The sequence below is a fragment of the Grampus griseus genome (genome assembly GCF_964374135.1).
Source record: "Grampus griseus genome assembly, chromosome: 6".
Taxonomy (NCBI): Eukaryota; Metazoa; Chordata; class Mammalia; order Artiodactyla; family Delphinidae; genus Grampus; species Grampus griseus.
In genome coordinates, this window is record NC_139000.1 from 112,799,805 (window position 1) to 112,820,701 (window position 20,897).

Consider the following 20,897-nt stretch of genomic DNA (forward strand, 5'->3'; position numbering starts at 1 on the left):
TCCCGGGTCCTAACGCTGTGATCCCTGTGTCCCAACCCGGCACGGTCCTGATCTTACGACGGAACATCCAGCGTCCAGGGTGTTGGCAAAGCCGGAGCCCAGGGCCCACCGACTGCAGGGCAAGCCCCACCCCACCCACCGCACCGCTACCGCGCCCTTTCGCCGGCACCGAGACTACAAGTCCCAGCATGCAGCGCGGCCCCTTCCAGCTGGCTCTCGCTCCCCGTCTCTCTCGCCCCAGGACTCTCCCGCCCACGCTCGCGTCCGCGGAGGGCGTGGCGCCCGTAGCCTCCGCGCACTGACGTCGGCGCGCCGACGTGACGTGCTGACGCGGCGCTCTGGGCGCCTCCGCCCTCCCGGGCTCCAGTCCGGCGGCGGGAGGCTTGGGGCGGCGCTTCGGTTTGTGGGAGCCGCCGTGGTGTGAAGGCGCGAGGCCGGTGAGAAGGGCCGGGCCTTGTAGTCTCCTTCTCCGGGTCTGCGGCTCCCCGTCCCAGATGGACAGGGTGTGCGCCGTGTTCGGAGGCTCCCGGGGCATCGGCAAGGCGGTGGCCCGCTTGATGGCCCAGAGAGGCTACCGACTGGCCATCGTCGCCCGGAATCTGCAGGGGGCCAGAGCCGCGGCCGGGGACCTGGGCGGTGGGTACCGACCGGGGGCGCCCCGCCTCCGCGCGGCGAATGTGAACAGCGGCCGGTGCGGGTCCGAGAAGCCGTCGTGGGCGCCCTCCTCCCCGGGCCGGTCAGGCTCACCGTGTGGGGCGCGGGGCAGTGCGTGCCGCAGGTGCGGCGCCGTCTGGCGAGGCTTGCCGGCGCGCCTGCGTGTTCTTGCGCGTTGGTACGTGTGCGCATGCGCAGGCAGTGCCGGCCCAGGACGTCTGCGGCCCTTCCAGTCCAGGTTGTACCCGGTCTGCTTTCCTGTGCCCAAGGCACTGACGTTACTACGGTGCTTTGGTGACCGTCACCAAGGGACAATGAGATTTGTTCCGCCAGATTCCTTGTCATTGCACTTAAACTCCATTTACCCCCGTTTATTAGGAATGGATTGCCAGTTTCTCTGCGAATTTCAGTTTCTGGAGGGTAGGGAGACCGGGTGCTGTGACGGTCCGAGCTCGCAGCTGTTGTTGAGGTAGTAGGCGGGCCGGGAGCAGGGGCACCGGGTTCACCGTCGGGGGCGGGGGGGGCACCTTTACAGGAACGTCACCGACGGCTTCACCGAAGTGATTACGTGGGCCGGTGGTACGTTATGGACCAGAGAGCATCTCAGCCATGCTTCTTGCTCAGATTCAAAGGGGCGAGAACGTGGGGGTCCTTCTGGGTCACCCCACACCATCAGTGTTGGCTGGACAGGATGAAATCTGCTGGTTGGGTTTCAGGGGTTGTGGGTCCAGCCTGTCTTCAGGTAAGAGCCGAGAGAGGCAGATGCTCTGGGGCCTTGCATTTCCTTGAATTACGTCGTCCATGAGTGACTGACTGGTTTTCACCCAGAGAGTATCACTTCCCGGATGACCTACTGTCTTCGAATGTTTAAGGAGATAATTTTAATGTTAATGTATTAGGCAAGGTTAGCCAGAAGAGAAACAATTGTTTAGTTTTTTAAAAAATCTACAGTTTAGAATGTTAAAAAGGTGTATTATAAAATAAAGAATGCTTTCTTTGAAGTGTAATTTTTTTGGTATTTAAACACTTCAAAAAAAGTGGATATGTTTAAAAAGCAGGCAAGAGTTGTTTTTAGTAAAAAAGTTTTAGCATTTTTTTTTAACAGCTTCCTGCTTTGTCTTATCTCTCCTAATGGTCAGGCTTGAACAATAGTCATTATAATATATGTGACATAGTTAAACAAACAGAAAAATCCTAGAGTTTATTTCAGGGCCAGGAAACCAATTCATCAAAACCGAATTAGACGTTCAGTTTCAAAAAAAAGGAATATAAAACAGAGAAAACTGTTGAATTGCATAGCATGGGGTCAGTGTCAAAGCTATAAATATTGTTAGATGATCATACAAAGTACTTTATTTCTTGTTACCCACCTGCCCCCATCCAGTTTATTAGACTGATCTCCACAAAATCAGGAATCGGGGACATAATCATGTTTTATCTCATGTTCTGGATAGAACAGATCTAGCTCATAGTAGATGCTTGACAAATGTGTATTGAATCATTTTTAAATTCAAGTTATACTTTATTAGTAATTCTGATCTAATTTTGTTGTATAGGAGATCATTTGGCGTTGAGCTGTGATGTTGCCAAAGAACATGATGTTCAAAATACATTTGAAGAGATAGAGAAGAACTTAGGTCGAGTTAATTTCTTGGTAAATGCAGCTGGAATTAACAGGTTGGTCACAAAGTTAAGTACATTTCTATATGTCTTTTTTTCCTTCTATGTCTTTGAATAATATGAATTAACATATTAATTAACTTGTTTTACTTCTCATTGGAAGAAAAACTATGTATTTTGAAACTTGATCTGTCAGTCCACACACTTTTCATTCTTTTATATTGAGATTATAGTAAGGGTACACTTCGGTTTTAACATTGTAATCACCACCCATATTGAGCTGCAGAACTTTTCCAGAACCCCAGCAGTTTCTTCCCAATTATTACTTCCTTATAGGTAACCATGGTCCTGACCTCTGCTACCATATATGTTTTCTCAGTTAATATTAATGGAATCAGAGTGGGTATTCTTTTTTTTTTTTAATGAATTTAGGACAGAATATTTAGAATAATATAAAAATTTACTTTCTAAGCAAGGCATAGTGTGGCAGTTACTTCATTCAAGCTATTTTGGCCACATGGCCCTACTTTGAGCAGTTAGGGGTATGTGCCCCTCTACCTGAGTGGGGCCAGGGCCTGTCCTCCAAGGGGTCCTTTCTGGCTTATCAGTTGTTATTTTAGTGCCTCAAACCAAGTTTAAAATGTGCTCTCTAGGTGTTCTAGCTCAAATATAAAGCACTTCTTGTATTCTGCATTCAGGGAAAATGTTACATATTTCTTGACTTTTTAATTTGTTTTGTTTTATCCCAATTTTAAATTACATGGTTTTTGTTTTTTTGGTAGGGATAATCTCTTAGTAAGGACAAATGCCGAAGATATGCTATCTCAGCTTCATACTAACCTCTTGGGCTCCATGCTGACCTGTAGAGCTGCCGTGAAGACAATGATTAAACAGCAGACAGGGTCCATTGTGAATGTGGGTGAGTCTGACCTCTGTGGATTTATTATTATCTCACGTACCATAAGAAAGTTATCAAGTAATTTGGAACATATTTACTTGTGAAACTTGGACGGAATGTATCTTTATTATCTGTAGAAAAAGGGTTAGATTAACTGATTAATCGGTAAAACAGGAATCACCCATTTACATCCTTCTAGTGGTCAAGCAGGTGTTATATGAGTGACACCACCAGGTATTGGGAAAGTGACTGCACGAGCCAGGTAATACATGACAAAAGGTGCCCAGTGGGGAATGGCTCAGATCCAGCAGCTCGTTGCTGTGCACAAACATGGTGCAGTTTGGCCAGCTATTTGGATTTTTTTAAGAGAAATTGGGCATCCAGTTTTTTTTTTTAACTTTTAAAAATATTTATTTATTTATTTATATTTGGCTGTGTTGGGTCTTTGTTGCTGCGTGCAGGCTTTCGTTGTGGTAAGTGGGGGCTACTCTTCGTTGTGGCGCACAGGCTTCTCACTGTGGTGGCTTCTCTTGTTGTGGCTCACGGGCTCTAGGCGCGCGGGCTTCAGTAGTTGCGGGTCACGGGCTCTAGAGCACAGGCTCAGTAGTTGTGGTGCACAGGCTCAGTAGTTGTGGCTCACGGGCTCTAGGCACACAGGCTTCGGTAGTTGTGGCGCACGGGCTTAGTTGCTCTGCGGCATGTGGGATCTTCCCGGACCAGGGCTTGAGCCCATGTCCCCTGCATTGGCAGGTGGATTCTTAACCACTGTGCCTCCAGGGAAGTCCGAACATCCTGATTTTTATGTGAAACCGAATTTTCAAACTGGGCAAGAAATTAAAAACTTTTTGATAGTGGGGGCTAAAAAGTGATTTCTACAGTGCTTGCATGGGTCACTAATAAATCTAGTTCAGAGGTCTCAGAGGAGGTTTACTTAAGAGAACAACCTTTTCAGTTTTTTAGGGTGATGTAAGTAACTCCTAGACTTCAGTTCACCTACCCACAGGGCAGACAGACTGTAGAATGTGCATATAGACCTTAAAATGCAAAGTGGCTTGAAGTTGTATTTCAGTCTGACAGTTTGAAAATAGCAGCATGCCCTCTGCCTTTTAAGTGGTGATACCGTAGGAGGCCACAGAAGGGGGATGCTGCTCTGTTACAGTCAGTGACCCTGTTCTTTCTAATGCAGGAGATGTCTTTCCAAGCCAGAATATAGGGTTGATATATAGGGTTTAAACCAGAATATAAGGGTTTTTAAAGCCAGAATATAGGGTTTTTCTTTTCTGAAAATGAGGAAAGGAAAGAATACTGTGCTAATAAGAAGTAGAACATTTTTGACATTTACCCTTAAAAATGTGAGAGGTCAGTTTTCTTATAAAAGCTTAGTAAATGAGTTGACCTTTGCCTTCTAACACAGCCAGGTATGATTTGGGTTCTTGTGAGCTGGTACACTGGCCTGTATGTTTTACCTGATAAAGTGGGGTGTATTTGTTTAACTCTAAAATATCCCCCTTTTAGATATATATAAAAAGCCCATATCAGTCCTTTGTTTACATGCAAACTTTTAGACTCATGCTGAAAGTAAATGAAAATAGAGTATTGAAAATAAACTAGGGGACTCTTATCACAGAGGGGCCTACTTTAAACTGCGAGAAAGTCCATTGTATTTCAGAAGTTATCACTCTGACAGGTGAACTGTAGCGTATGGCGTGCAATACAGCTGCTCCAGCCTCATGCTCGGCCTCTCCTCTTAAGCCTGCGTTGTTCTTCCTTTTTTGTGTCTCTCCCTGTTTTTCTTTCTCCCCAAACCCCTCTCCCTCTCCACGTGCGTTTCCTGTGTCTGACGTGTCTCTTCTCTCTTTCTGTGCTTCATATTTCTCTTCCTTTGTCATTAACTGGCATGGGACATCTGACATGGCTAAATATTCTAATATTGGACTTGATTATAATTTGAGAAGTATTTGGAATGTTCTCTTTATCCAGAATTAAATTACTTTCTCAAAAATTTTCTGAGGCTCTTGATTAATTTTTATATCATAAGTACAGGTCACTGGTGGAGAAGATTATTTCCCCAATTTCTCTTCTGCAAGAATTTATTTCCATACAGTTGATACTTGAATTATAAATTATTCTTTCATATTCATATAAATGAAGCCACCCAAGAATCTTTATAGTAGGCGGTACAGGTTAATACATCACTGAAGGTAACTAAATTGCAATTTTACAGATAGTGTGCAATTGAAACTTTGCTAATTTAGATTGATAGTAGTTGAAATTTAGTAAGATTTATCCTCAGATGAACTATTTTTTTTAGGTGGAAATAAATACTTATCTGTGTGGTAGAATCATAAAATCAGCCTTTATCTGACTTTTTTTTCTGGTTTAACCTTTTCCTATTGGAAGCCTTTGTAACTACTGTAGAATTTTCGTCATGTTTGTCCTCCTCAGAGATGAGAATGGGTTCCTCTCACTTAATGGATCCGTTCTCAACCCCTGCCTGGCACTCAGGGTTTCCCGTGAGCTTCTTTTGGATCCTGTTTTCTCTATGTATCTGAGCAGACTCAGACCCTAAGTCTTACTACTCAAATGACAATGGTTAGGATTCCTAATTTTAGCAAAGGACAGGGTAGAACAGTTTGTACTTTGTTTGTTTACTGTAGAGCATCTGAACATTCAGAATAGTAACCCCATTAATTGGTTTGAATTTGCTCTCATTTCTTTTTCCAGGAAGCGTTGTAGGTGTAAAAGGCAGTTCTGGGCAGTCCGTGTACAGCGCCAGTAAAGGCGGACTAGTTGCGTTCTCACGCGCTCTTGCTAAAGAAGTAGCAAGAAAGAAAATTAGAGTGAATGTAGTTGCGCCAGGTAAGTGGGAACTTCTTTTTTCTCTTAATGTATATGCATCTATGGCTTTTTACGACAACAGTAAAGACTGTTTTTGTGTCTGTAAGTACGTCATCATCATCAGGCACTTCTCAGAGGTGCTGGGACAGGAGCAGGGGACCTGCATTGTTACTCAGTGCTGGAGCAGCGCTGCCCGGGAGGGCATGACCTTGGTCTGATGGGACTCAGGGGGCCGGGATGCTGCATCTGTCCTAAAACCACAAGAGGAACTTCTCATTTAAAGTCAGTTGTATTTAAGTTAAGAACTCTCAAGAGCTGAATGTAAGAATTTCAAGTAAGTGGGCTGGGGAGTGCTGGTAGCCTACACCCTGCAGGTGAGCGGGTCCAAGTTGTGTCCCTTTGGAGAATGTTTCCATTTTAATTGTCTTTCTCCTCTTCTTGGGATGTTTCATTGATTTGCTGCTCGCTGGGATACAGTATTTGTTAATTTAGACTTTGTCAGTTTGTCAAAGCAGAACTTTCCAAGTAATGCATCTATTACCTAATGTATTCCATACGTCTAGATTAAAGAAAGAACACAGCTTTATATCTAAAATATCAGAATAGCTCTATAATACAATGTGCTTTTAATAACAGTGTGAACCAGAGGAGATAATCCCACAAGGCTATGTAGATGATGTCATTTGCACATTTCATGCAGTAATCCCCTACAATAACTGATGTACTGATGACCTCAGAGACACTGCTGGTTCGGTTCCAGGCACTGCAATAGAGTGCATGTCACAATAAAGCGAGTCAACAAACCTTTTGGTTTCCCAGTGCACATATAAGCTATGTTTACACTATGCTGTAGTCTATTAAGTGTGCAGTAACACTATATCTGTAAAAACAGTGTTCATACCTTAATTGAAAAATATTGCTAAAAAATGCTAACCATCATCTGAGCCTTCAAGTCAAGTTGTAGTGCGGACATCAAAGACCACTGATTACAGATACCACAGCAAATACAGTAATAATGAAAAAGTTTGAAATATTTTGAGAATTACCAAAATGTGACACAGAGACATGAAGTGAGCAAATGCTATTGGAAAAATGGCGCCAGTAGACTTGCTTGATCCAGGGTTGCCCAAAACCTTCAACTTGTAAAACACGCAGTGTCTGCAAAGCGCAATAAAACAAGGTCTGCCTGTACTGCAGAAAGCCAGTGTTTGTACAGAGAAAGAATGATCAGAGGTCACATATGTTTGTTTCCAAAATGGAGAAGACACCTTTCACTGGGTGTCACTGTGTCCCAGAGAGCTACCCCGTATTCATGTTAGAATTTCAACACAAAGAAAAATTTGAAGGAGAAAATATATTTTACGCAGACTCAGGGGGAAGAAACATCTTTTGAAAAGTCACTCTGGGAAGTAGTAGGTTGTAACAGTGATTTTAGCTGTGATTGCCTCTTTAGTGAGCGAAGGGGGCACTCTGAGGCCTGCTGTGTGATGGTGCGGGGAGCAGGGGTGGCACGTGGTAACAGAAGTGAGGGCACGCACGCCGGCCACTGCAGGTTCTAGCCCGTGTGCGGGAGGTATTCCTCAGAGGAACTCAGGCTACTAAAATCTGACCTGTTTGGGAGTGGCCGACAATGAACGTGGTTAGAGAGGTGGGTATTTAAGGAATCTTCAGGAGTGGAAGTCATGGGGCGGGAGGTGGGGGTGGGGGTGGGGGTGCGCGGGGGTGGGCTCGCAGTAGAGCTGGCCGCCTGTGGAGAATCCATCGGGAACACTGGTGTTCTTGTGAAGCCTGTAGGAAGACCAAGGCAGCAGGGCGCAGGTCACCTGGAAGACAAAGCAAATGTGATGTGGGCTCAGTACCGCAGCAGTCAGAGCCTCCTGAAGAAGGCGAGGGGGGCATTTTATAAAGTGCACCTGTTCCTTTCACTGTGCTGACTTGAGGCACTCCACACGAGTTGAAAATATTGATGGATTAAATAGGACGCAGAGCCAGTTTAGCTTGGTTGGTCTGTTACAGGTAATTGGAAAATATTGAAACAGAATGATGGGAATTATAGTTTAAGTTGCTAAAGGCTAAAGAAATTCTCCAACTTGTGCTAAGACTTTTTAAATAAATTCGAATGTACAACTTAGAGCTGGTTTGTTGCTTTTCAAATTAGTTGCCCCAGTTTGTAACCAAGTTTATTCCATTTGGTAGCCATCTGCACCCATGAACACAGAGCATTCTACAAATGACTGAAGTCCCATTTGAAACTTGGATTTCCACTGTGTGCCGAGTGACCTTCAGGGCAGAAGGGAGAGGGGGTGGAGTGACTGTGGACGCACTCCTTCAAAGCAGAGCTGCAGAACCAGCCTCTGCCTGGACCAGAACAGGCACAGGATTAGGAGGAAAAACTTCTGCTGAAGCGCAATTCAAAAAGGTTTAAATGCCCCAAAGCTCCAGTTTTAAACACACGTCTCCCTTTCTGATGGCCACATGTTTTGAGGCTCCCGGGAGTAACTGAAACAGCCAGCGAGCACGCAGGCGCCAGAAGACAGCACTGTGGGTGCGTGGAGTCCACAGGATGGTGGGGGCAGGTGCAAGCGCTTCAGAGTATGTACGTGAAAACGTATCAGGTGCTCCCAAACCTGAAAGGCAGAGTCTCCGGGACTGTCCTGTCACTCCTGTCGGAATAGGCCAGAACCGTTGAGAGTGTGAGTACTAAGTACGGTGCTTCTAAGATGAGTCAGAAACGTACCAGGTAGCGTCCCAAGGTGTATAAACCAGTTAAGCACATATAAAGTTAGTACTGGTCCAGTTAGAAATACAAAATGAGAATTATGGAAGCTGCCTCAAATATCTGGGGTTCCACAAATTTACAAGCAGACCTGTGTAACAAAGTAGACTCTGGTTTTAAGAAAACATTGCAGTTCAGTATTCCAAGCACAGTCTCCGGCCCCAGCGGTAACCTCAGAAATCACGTCTCTGGAGAGTAGAGCCATTTATATGTTTGTACAAATTTGCAGATAACAAAATAAACAAAAAAGTAGAGAAGACCTGTTGAAGGCTGACGTTTAGTCTGTTTTTTTTTTGCGAAAGAGTTGACAAGTCCACGAATTGAGCAGGTTGATATCGGGCTGTTGGTTCTCATGTGAGTGTGTGGCAGTGGAGCCGGTCCCAAGCTGCTCCCTGGAGGTGTAGGCAGAGCTGGGGTGGCTCACAGAGCACGGGGGAGACGAGAGCGTGGCAGCGTGTGAAAGTGTGCACTTCGCCCAGCCCAGATGCATGCCAGAGCGCATGTGCGTGCGCATACACGATTACATATTTGTCAGACAGACACACGTTTGTGTGTTTATCTAAAACAACTATTGATTATGGCTTTTGCTTTATGGAGAAGGAAGCCGTTAATTAGCCTGTGAATTGATACTCATAGATAAGAGTAGTTTAGAACCTGAATACTTCTAAAATGATTAGAAATAGTTCTAAAATGATTTAAAAAAGTTCTAAAATGAGTAGTTCTAAAATGATTGCGAAAAAAATCAAGTAATGAACTGGTGCCTAGAAAAAAATTTCTGTACCTTATATTTTATATAAGATCTTTATTTTAAAATTTTGCACTGATTATGGGATAATGTTAGATGGACAGGATCTTAGTGATGATTTATTCTAGTCATCTTAACTGTTTAGAAGACTGGGCCCCAAGAGACAGAGTGAGTTGCCCAAGGTTCCACAGCTAGTTTTTGGTGGAACTGTTACAAAAGCTTTATCTTTTGATTGTCAGCTAGTAAGTCTTGAAAATTATGGCCCTTTAAATTTGTTTTATATCATTACAAGATTTAGGTCTTTTTGTTCTTTTGCTATTATGTTCTGTCTAAAATATCTGGAATCTTCCAATTTTATAACTTTTACCTTTACATTATTTGCCTTTTGACAAATTACTAGTTGATAAAAATCGCCTGGATTAGTTAAGAGACTAATAAGGTGCTAAAACTCAAATCTGCATCATCATTCATTAGCTGGTGTGATAGAAGGTTTGGTTAGTGGATTGTTGAGGACAGTGAGTGTTCTCCTGTGTCTCTGCCAGTCGCCGTGGGACCTTTGACCCAGCTTGCTGTGGGCACTGGGGCTGGCCCGCTGGGGGTTCGTAAGGCCACCCTGGCCGCTCTGCTCCGTGGGCCCTAGAGCTGGTGTTGCGTTTGGCACCGGTGCTGAACCAGCAGGGACCAGGGAATTGTTGGAATGTCCTGGCAGGCCTCTTGGTCTACAGCGTTCCATCGTCCCAATTCATTGTTTAGTCAGAGACCAGCTGAGTTCAAGCATTCCAAATCCATGAACATTTGATAAATGACTTGATTTAGATACATTCAGTTTTGGGGGGAAAAAAAGGAAAAAAAGAAAATCTCAAAGCTGCATTGTGGTCTTGGCACTGCTTTCTGTGTGTGTGTGCTTTGTGCAGCCTGATTGATTTTCATGTTAGCTGAGTTTAACCATGTGTAGAGTAGATGGTTTGGGGCAGCATGTATGTGCTTCTCTCTTTTTTAGGGATTGCAGTAGTGTGGGTGATGAAGAGTTAACTCTAGGTCACGATGATCTCGAAGCTGGATGGTTTCAGGGTAGTGCAAGTGTTCCTAATCCTGATTCTAATCACCCATTCAGCAGACTTCCTGAGTGTCTCCTGTATGTGAGCGCTGGCAACGCTCCAAAATTACAGACACGAATAAGCTATTTCTGCCACAAGGAAAGAAGTACAGTGGGAAAGACAGGTGTATAGACAAATAATTACAGTGCCATGTGATGAATGCCAAGCAGGTACCCCTGTGATGCTATGGAAACGCTGGAGAAGGAATGCTTAATTTTGTCAGGGTTAATTAGTTGTCAAGGCAACAGGCTAAATAGTTCAAATCCAGTTTGTATATAAAGGGAAGTTTTATGAGTGTTAGGGATGTGTGTTTGTATAGCCTTTCCTAAAGATCTTACTTTCTAGTGCAGTTTACACTGAAGGAAAGAAAAATCCTGTTGCTAAAAAATGTGGACACTGAGTAGGGTGACCTTTATTATCTTGGCTGTAGTGTAATATATTATATTGGCTGCGCTATAAGCATCGTATGAACATGCTTCACTAATTAGAAGCAAAGTACAAGTTGAAATGGTAGCATTAAATCGAGTCTATGGGTTATTAACTTTATTTTAGATAGTAATTTCTACTAGATTCTTCAGATCCTTTAACGGAGTTGATAAACATCAGAATTGATATGTTTATTTTTAATGTTAGTTTTCCTCGTCACCTGCAAATGGAGTTTCCAATTAAGTTAAAAACAGTTAAAAAGCAAATCATAATAGGAAAAACAAGGGACAAGCACAATAATCAATTAGGCTATCATTTGCTGCCTAATATTTTAAACTTTTTAAAGATGAATTAGTTGCTAAGTTTTGGTATTACATTAACTATAAATTTCTCATCATGGATAAATGTTACTGATTGGAAAATATTGAATATGAGAAACAGAATATTTGATAAATTGAAACTATATTGGATACAGTGCTTTTTTTTTTTTCTTTTGCGGTACGCGGGCCTCTCACTGTCGTGGCCTCTCCCGTTGCGGAGCACAGGCTCTGGACGCGCAGGCTCAGCGGCCATGGCTCACGGGCCCAGCCGCTCCGTGGCATGTGGAATCCTCCTGGACCGGGGCATGAACCCGTGTCCCCTGCATCGGCAGGCAGACTCTCAACCACTGCGCCCCCAGGGAAGCCCAATACATTGCTTTTAAAAATGTGTTTTCAATAGATAACACAAACATGTACAAAATTCAAAAGTACAAAAAGGCATAGAGTGAAAAGTGAGTCTTCTCTAGCCATTCAGTTCCTTCCTCAGAGGCAACCAACCACAGTCAGCTAGTTCTCTCTGTATTTCATATATAAGTCAGTAAAGCATATATATATATATATATATATATATAGTCGACTGAAAAAAAAAAGCACAACCTAAAAATTGAGAATTAGGTTTTATTTGGCAGACTTTCTGAGGGCTTAAGCCTGGGAGGCAGCCTCTCAGACAGCTCCGAGGGGCTGCTCCCAAGAGGTAAGGGGGAGCCAGGATGTAGAGGAGTTGTTGCAACAAAGGCCAGGTAATTGGAACATCAAAAGATGACTGTTAAATAAAGAAAACCAGACATCTCAAGTTAAGGAATTTAGCGCTTTTCTGTGTATGGGAAGATGCAAGAGTCTGGGCTCACTGAAATCATTCCTTTGATGTGCACCTCAGCGCTGGGGCCAGTGTCGTGTGCTTTCCTATCTTTCCCATCCTGAGTCCCCTCAGGGCTCACCGTTGGGGGCAGCTGTAGTGGCTTGATGGCTGCAACAGCCTTTGTTTACTTTTTTTTTTTTGGCGCCGAGGCTTGTGGGATCTCAGTCCCCAGACCAGGGATTGAACCCATGGCCCCTGCAGTGGAAGCACAGAGTCCTAACCACTGGACCACCACTTTGTTTACTGATATGGCAGGCAGCGTTTTTCATTCACAATACATATTTTTAAGAAAACACAAATTGATCATACTATTCACAATGTTCTGTACCTTGCTTTACTCATAGAACAATCTATTCTGGAGTTGATTCCATATAGAGAACTGCTTCACTTTTTAAAATAACAGCTCTGTGGAAATATAACTCACGTACCTCATCATTCACCCATGTAAAATGTCCAATTCAGTGGGTTTAGTGTAGTCACAGAATTGTTCCATCATCACCCTGATACATTTGAGAACATCGTATTTTCATCATCCCAAAAGAAACCCTGTAGCCGTGAGCATTCACTCCCCATTTCCCTCCAGTCTCCCCAGCCTTTAGCACCCACTCATCTACTTTCTGTCCCTGTCATACGAAGTGTGGTCTTTTGTGACTGCTTCCCTATTTTTAATGGCTGAGTTAAAAGACAATAATGTCTGTTTTATGGGTGCACTGTAATTCATTTAACCTGTGCCTCTCATTGGGCACTTCGGTTGTTTCTGATCTTTTGCTGGTCCGACTAGTAATGCAGTGACAGTACTTGTAAATGATTTATTTTGCACATGTGTGAGTATATATATGAGTGTCGTCTTGGGACTGAACCTGCCAGGGCTCAAAGGGTACGTGCCCTTAACATCTGGACAGATGGTACAGCAGTCATGTGTTTCTACAGGGCACCCTAAGTGTTTTGCGCCCTCTCCTCCCTTCTTTTAGTTGCAGAGCCTTTATGTTTACTCCTGGGACAAAGTCTTGCTGGCAGATGCTTGCAGAGGCTTGCAGCTACTTAAAACAGATACTGCTTTAGGTGCTGTTGTGTGCTGTTCAGTGTGGTGTTGATTTTTTACGCTGCTTCCCTGTACACTTTTACAAGTGTAATATTAGAACATACACATTCGTTCTGGTTAAAATCTTGGTCTGGATTTTGGCAACAGCCTTGTTTTATCTCCCTAAAAAAGTGTCTTGGCTTATTTTAATTCCTTCTAGGTCCTAGGAACTTAGAGAATGGACATCTAAGCAGAGAGCCATATTAGACAGTGCATATCCCACAGTTGGTAGTACTGGTGTCTAAAACTGGCTAAAGTCCTGGCGTCTTGTTTAAATATGAGCTCTCTGCTGTATATCAAAATATTCAAAACTAAAATAGTGACCAAGTCATATGGAAGTGAGATGCTGTTTATTTATACTCTATAGGTAGCCAAAAATGGGTCAAGGAAGTACATTTCCTTGGGAGCTGACCAAATATAAGCTCTCACTGGACGAGAACCACACACTTGCTTTTCTGAGAAAGGGTATCCTGTTACTAAAGAGCTCCTACCTCTTGGAAGTGTACTGAGCGTGCCATCACCGATGTGGAACTGCAGCAGCGGTGTCCTGTTCTGTTGGCCGAGCGCCTGGTGCTCAGTTATCTCTCCGGCTTAAGGAGTGACAGCTTTGCAGCCCGCCGAAGCCTCTGACTCCCATAGGTGATCCACAGTGACGCCATCTGTGGGCAGTGGCACCAACTGGGAGTTTGTAATTTTTACAACCCAGCTTGAAAGGTGTTGTAAATATATATGTAGTAAAGTGAGTAGTAAAGTGAAATTTCCAGAGCTTTATAAATAAAGTGGGAGGATGCTATGGGAGAGCATCCTCTGGGGCCGAGGAGAGATCATAAATTGGGAAACAACACAAGCACAGAAACGGGTGTGTGCAATGTTTACAAACGACTAATATCTCTGCTCAGGTCCCACGAGATTTGGTAGAGAGTCTAGGAGACTTTATATGCAGTGCCCTGGTTGTGGATATATTTATAATTCAGGATCATGTAATTCATGAGCTGTAGCATAAAATGATAGTGAAATTTGGTAGAGCCTGGACTACTTTATCACTAGAGACTAGCTTCATGTTTTTCTTGGATTTCTGATAAATTAGGGGACGATATATATGAATTTGAAGAAGCTGCAGATAGAGTTTTAGTTGTAGTAAAACCGCTCTGCGTGAGACTAGTGGTGGATACATGATGAGATGCATTCGTCGGAACATAGACCTGTCCAACCCAAAGGGCTTCCCCTGGGGTAAACCATGACTTCACTTAATAGCATATGAGTGTTGGTTCACCAGATGCGGTGTGCTAAGGCAGGGTGTTAATAATTGGGGGGCGCAGGGGGAAGGCAGTGTTTTATGAGGTATGTGGGGACTCCCTCCACTTTCTGATCAGTTTTTTTGTAAACCTAAAGCTGCTCTAAAAAATAAAGTCTATTAATTTAAGAAGAAAAAAAAAAGCTGCTGACAGTGAGAGGACGGTGCTTGCGTTTGGGACAGGTTCCTGCTCTCTGTATCCGACATCATGGTCCAGGAGGAGAAGCCAGCGTTGGGGATGGCTTCTCTCCCTCTCAGCCTGGCCTCCGCCCCCCCACTGCACTTTTAGGCTTTCAGTTCAGAGTCCAGCGCTGGCCGGCAGCTGTGCTGTGAGGCCTGTCCGTCCAGCTGTCCGTTCCCAGTGGGAGAGGCCCTGGAACTCCCCCTGTGAAATGACGCCCTGATCCTCCACTTGGTGGGAGCAGTCGAGGGAGAGCCGGCCCGCGGGGTGGGGGCCCGAGCAGCCTGACACTGTGCTGGACCCGCGGGCTCCGCTCTCTCCTCGACAGATCTGAGCCCTCACGGACATGAGTCCAGGCCGTGGTGTCGGACGAGGCCTGTCTCCTGTCAGAAGCACGCGTGTCAGTCTGTCTGCCGCGGTGGCTGGCTCCCGTGGCTGGCTCTGGAGGACCGGGTCTGTCCCACGGCCGCATCTCTGTGGCAGAGGCCTGCCTTCTCGCCGTTTCACTGCCTAAATCTCCCTTCCTGTCTGCAGTCTGCCTTCCCGCACCTCGCGCCCTGTTCCAGATCTGCCTTTTTCCCAGGGTGAAAACACTTCTTGGTGGCCTCTCACAGACCGTGTGGCCTTACATTCCCCCAGAAGCTGGGCACCTCAGTTCCCTTCAGCACAGCCTGAGTAACGACCCGGATGAGCATCCACCGGTGCTTGCTGAACAGGAGCTCTTCCAGCCACGCGGCTGCAGTGTAAGAACTGGGGGCCTTTGAGGGGAAATACGATGACCCGTGACGAGGCATACCTTCATCCTGGAGTCGTAGCTATGTAGAGCTGAAGTCTGCCATTCTCAGTCTACTGCCCCTGTTTTACGAGACAGGAGCAGCCTGCAGTTTAGATGGTGCGTGCTGCCCAGCTGTTAGCTTGCAGAGTACAGCAGAGCGGGGGACGGAAGCTAGTGGGGGGTGTCCTCACCCAGTGCCCTGCTTGCCACGAAATGCCACCTCTGAGAAGACGTCAGCAGAGCCACTTAGAAGTTGAGCTAACCAGTAGTCACGAGGTCTTTCTTGCAGCGCGTTTTTACTGTAGTTTATTAAGGTCTGTTTTGTTTTTTAAGATTAAAATGCATCATTGATTTTCTGCCGAGGGTTGAGAGTTAGTGGGGAAATATTTTATGCCAATTTTGCTAGAATTCAAAATAACCTTAGAGTAAATAATTGTATCATGAACTCTTTGAGAAGATGACCTGGATATTTAAATGTTAGATTCGTGATTTATTCAGTCGACGTTGTAGGCATGTGGAGTGCGTTCTCTTCCTGATTCACTTTCTGAGGCACCTTTGACCCTGAAGTGTGTCCAGAGACTTCGGATCCGGGAGCCCTGCGACCCTGCTTGTTGGGTAGCCGCAGCCCGTGCAGTACTTGGATCTTCCTGTAGGTGGAGCTCCGCTCACAGCGCACCCATGACGCGGTTTCATCACAGCTGTACTTTGCCGCCTTTTTTTAAGTCTAAATGATGAGTAGCGTACAGAATACTGATTATAGAAGTTATTGGTAATATGTATTCATATGTATCAGACTAATCTCACAAGATTTCCTTAATAGATATGCAGTTCTTCTGTTCTGTGAACCATTTAGAACTGGAACTCCATATATTATGTCACTTTAACTACAGCTCTTGCTACTTGAGAACATGTTCTCTGCAAACCTTATTGCACACAGCACTGCCGTGTTAACTTTAAAAATTATCTGTGTATACTTGCATCAGGATTGGATAATTCCATTAGGTTTTTTTCTTATAGGAACATTGGAAATACTGGTCTTTCTAATCATCAGCTATCTTAGATATAGCACATGAAACTAATTTTTGTCAGAACTGCCAAATCAGGTCATGTGACCATGTTTGTGATGCTTTCCTTCCCTCTACTCCCCCACTCCACCCCTAATCAAGTGAAAATTAATCACTTGTGTGGTTCTTTGTGTTCACCTCTATCGGGATATTCACCCAAGTTCCTTTTGTTATAATTAGGGGTGCAAGTGAGTGTTTCCTCCCTAGGTTACAGGTTCGTTAAGGAATGGAATTTTTATTCATGTTTATATCTATCCAATCATATTGTGCTACGAGTTGGGTCAGATATTTTAGTGTTCAGTAAATGTTCATTGGGTTAAATTGAATAAAAATTGAGTACTTGGGTACTGATTGCTAGCAAAACTCTGTATTTCCTAAACAAGGTTTATTAATCATCTCAAATTTTCAGCAGCGAATTTATTTTTTTTGAAATTGAGCAAGTGTCTTAGTGTCTGCCCTTTTCAACCAAATGAGCAAACATTTCTCTTTCAGGATTTGTTCATACAGATATGACGAAAGACTTGAAAGAAGAACATTTAAAGAAAAACATCCCTCTTGGGAGGTTTGGAGACCCCATTGATGTGGCCCATGCAGTCGTGTTTCTTTTAGAGTCTCCGTACATTACAGGGCACGTCCTGGTGGTGGACGGAGGCTTGCAGCTCACCATGTAGCCGACTGATACAGCTATTATTAGAGTCAAGGGTACACACTGTTATACCTGCATTTGCTAATCAAACCTACTGATGCTACAAATGTTGATTTCCATCTTTATGTGAATATGTCTGTAGAGGACAGTATGTGACCAGCCGTGCTTTCTAAATGACATGTACCTTCCAGGCTGCAGCAGTGTTACTGTGTAGTCGCCCCTCGGTACCCACAGGGATCTGCCCTAGGAGCCCCAGAGTCTTCAGATGCTCCGGTCCCTTACATACCGCAGCCTGCATAGTATTTGCATATAACCTACGTATACTTTAAATTATCTTTAGATTATGCATAATACCTAACACAGTGTCAATGCTGTGTAAATAATTGAAGTACAGTGGAAATGCAGTGTATTTTTGGAATTTGTGGAATTTTTTTTTTAATATTTTCTATCTGTGATTGGTTGAATATGGATGTGGAAGTCATGGATGCAGAGGGCTGACTGTATAGGCATTTTGCAAGTGATATAAACAGATGTTATCTTAATTTATACATTTTGTGGCAAAAGTGGGAAAAATTATGTGGTCTAATTGTCATTAGTTGTTTCGTTGTATCAGGCTGAATACTCCAGAAGTTAACCCTGGAGGCCATTGCCAAAGTAAGAGTATTTACAGGGCATGGGTAGCTGTCAATACCTTAGCAGCCCTGCTGGAGTTAAACATTGTATCCCTTTTTCCCCTCGGACAGTCATTTGATTTACAGGTTGAAAATGAATGTGGAGTTTGGTTTCTTTGAGCTCCTCCTTGAGCCACTGGGCACAATAAACTGCAAGTGCAGGTGTGGACGGTTGACCCATCCTGTGGAAATTCTCAAAGATAGTGAGAGTTAACCCTTACTGTTTTAATACCTGGTACAGTTGTGAGCTGCATAGATCTCATCAACTTAGGAAGTGGAAGTGTTTTGTTTTGTTTTTTTAAATGCACAAAAATAGTTTAGCAGGCTACTTAAAAACAGCAATAATAATATTCTTGCCTGACATTTTAGAAAACTAATAATTATGAACAACCATAAATAAGTAAATGTGCAGTAACAGTGAGTTAAATGTCTTTACAAGGAACAGGTTAAGCATTAGTCTTAAAAGAAGATGTTTGCCTGAGATTAGAGATGAAGACACAAACTGAGTGAAAACATCAGATGACGTCTACTTTGCGTTGAACTGTTTTGTGGGGAATACTGTGATCATTTTAAATGTCACTGGATTCATGTTGATTTTTATAATTTGTCATTTTAAAATATTTTAAATATTTATTGCACCTTAAACAGCAATCTTTTTACAGTTTTATTGGAGCCGAAATGATTTTATGTAAACAGATTTAATTTTGTATTGAAAGTCAGTGCAAACGTATTAATAGGATATATTAAATAAATGCAGAGTAATAAAAGTAAAATAACAAAGTCAAATCTGTGTTCCAAATCAAGATTCCTGATTCCTTAAAATTCTTTTGCACTGATCTTCAAAATAGCCTTCTTTACTTCGAGAAGTCTGTTTAGGACGTGAGCAAGCCAGTTAAGTGTAAGTTACTATTGTAACCGGACGGTCTGCTCACCGCAGACACGGCGGTGCACAGACCGCGCTCAGGCGTGCACAGTGCCCGGCACTCGCAGGGAAGCAGCGGTCGGGGCGGTGTCCGGCGTCCTGCGCACGGAGCACGCGCTTCTCCAGCGCCGCCTGCCCGCAGGCCTTGCTGGGCGGCCACGGGCCAGCGCCCTTCTCAGACTCCCGTGTTCCAGACCCCGTGGGGCCTCCTCGGCTGGTGGTCGGCAAGGAAGCAGGTGTCACTGGAACGAATGGCGCTGAGGTGTGGCTTACGGATGGATTTAACCTTCAATTGTGTATATTCACACGTCAAGACATGACCCCTTTTGAAGCGTCCACCCGCTCCCGCCCACATCGAACTTCTGTAAGGTGGAGCGAGGCCTTAAACAGGTGCAGCCAGCCGCCCCCGCCCCGCAGGTGACGTCTCCATCAGCTCTCACCGCCTGGGTGGGACGTGTTTCGTGCTCTCATCCTGGCGCTGAAATGGGTTGCCAGCTGTTGCTCATATTCAGAGATTCAAGAACTTCAGCGAATTCTTAACAAGATAACTCAGCTGCAGCTCTTATATGGCTCTTAGGAGCCTGCAATCCAGTCTGTGTTGAGTACTTGTTAGGAAGTGGTTTATGGTTAAAGCCAGTGTTAACATGTTTGCATGGGACGTTTTTAAATTTGTGCTTTTCATATTTTTTTCATATTCAGTTTTTTAAAAAATAAATATTTATTTTTGGTTGCATTGGGTCTTTGTTGTTATTCGCGGGCCTTCTCTAGTTGCAGCAAGCGGGGGCTACTCTTCGTTGTGGTGCGCGGGCTTCTCATTGCAGTGGCTTCTCGTTGCAGAGCACGGGCTCTAGGCGCCTGGGCTTCAGTAGTTGTGGCACGAGGGCTCAGTAGTTGTGGCTCGCGGGCTCTAGAGCACAGGCTCAGTAGTTGTGGTGCACGGGCTTAGTTCCTCCGTGGCATGTGGGATCTTCCTGGACCAGGGCTCGAACCCGTGTCCCCTGCATTGACAGGCGGATTCCCAACCACTGTGCCACCAGGGAAGCCCCCATGTTCAGTTTATAAGAGGGTTTTAAACTGCTTTCTAAGAGAGAATTATATGTTGTAAATTTCGGGGCAGTAATTTATGTGAAGAAGATGATTTAATGTGTATGTTTCTGTTATCTGGAATAAAGGGAGAAGATTACTCTGGACATTCAAGAGTTATGCCTTATATTGCTGAAACATTTTTCCAAGCTTTTTAGATGGAAGTATGTGTAAGTTGAAAGTCCTACCACTGCCCTAACTTGACAAACATACTACAAAGTATTTAATAATTTTTAAGTTTCTTTTATATTAATTTTATCTTTCAATTACATTGCAAGCTCCTGAGGGTAGAAACCATACGGTGTTTTCATTCTTTTCATTTTAGTTAAATAACTCCGTAAATGTTGGTTGAATACCTACTAAGTGTCTTGTACATCTTTTGATCCCTCCACCTTACCCACTCAGCTCTGAGAACATCTGGTACATTCCAGAACTACACTGATAAATCCTTTTATATGTTTTGATTCAAGGTCAACAGTCATTAATTACATTGTGCTATAGTGGAGGGAGGGGTGGGTCATTGAAATATTAATACATCTGTTCCCTCAGTACACATCCTGGAATATTCTGTGACTCCTTTTTTTGGCCATTTATCTCTGATGCTTACTTTCAATTTATAACTGAATTTGAAATGCTAAGCCAATCAACTATTTTCTCTTAGGCAACATGACTGACTTGGAGGAATTACCACCAGTTTAATTTGGAACCCTTGGACTAATAATCCAAATGGGGGTGCTATTGGTATCACCTGGAGAATATTTTTTCCCCCCAAATTTAAACACAAGTCAGGAGCCCTGTCCCTGGGAGTTTTGCTATGGGTAGGGCGGGGTGAGGAAAATGTGGAGGTGCCTTTTAGGAAAAGTTTTCAGTGATGCACAATGTTAATTACTTCATTAAATAAGTATTATTCATTCATTCCTACTGCACACCAGACACTGCTAGTCATG

General features: G+C 44.0%; 1 protein-coding gene across 1 annotated transcript; it reads left to right on the forward strand.

Annotated features, from left to right (window-relative positions):
- Positions 1-352: 352 nt before the first annotated feature.
- CBR4 (carbonyl reductase 4) lies at positions 353-19,594 on the forward strand. The gene is made up of 5 exons (XM_082656829.1): positions 353-636; positions 2,211-2,331; positions 3,057-3,193; positions 5,897-6,031; positions 17,121-19,594. Exons 1-5 carry the CDS (start codon positions 495-497, stop codon positions 17,297-17,299), a joined length of 714 nt encoding a protein of 237 aa, XP_082512955.1. The 5' UTR covers positions 353-494; the 3' UTR covers positions 17,300-19,594.
- Positions 19,595-20,897: the final 1,303 nt, after the last annotated feature.

Bases quoted from the DNA above. Each gene is read 5' to 3' on its own strand.
- CBR4 (XM_082656829.1), top strand. From the start codon at position 495: ATGGACAGGGTGTGCGCCGTGTTCGGAGGCTCCCGGGGCATCGGCAAG. The intron at 3,194-5,896 runs GTGAGTCTGACC...TTCTTTTTCCAG, and splicing joins AGGGTCCATTGTGAATGTGG to GAAGCGTTGTAGGTGTAAAA. The intron at 6,032-17,120 runs GTAAGTGGGAAC...TTTCTCTTTCAG, and splicing joins AGTGAATGTAGTTGCGCCAG to GATTTGTTCATACAGATATG.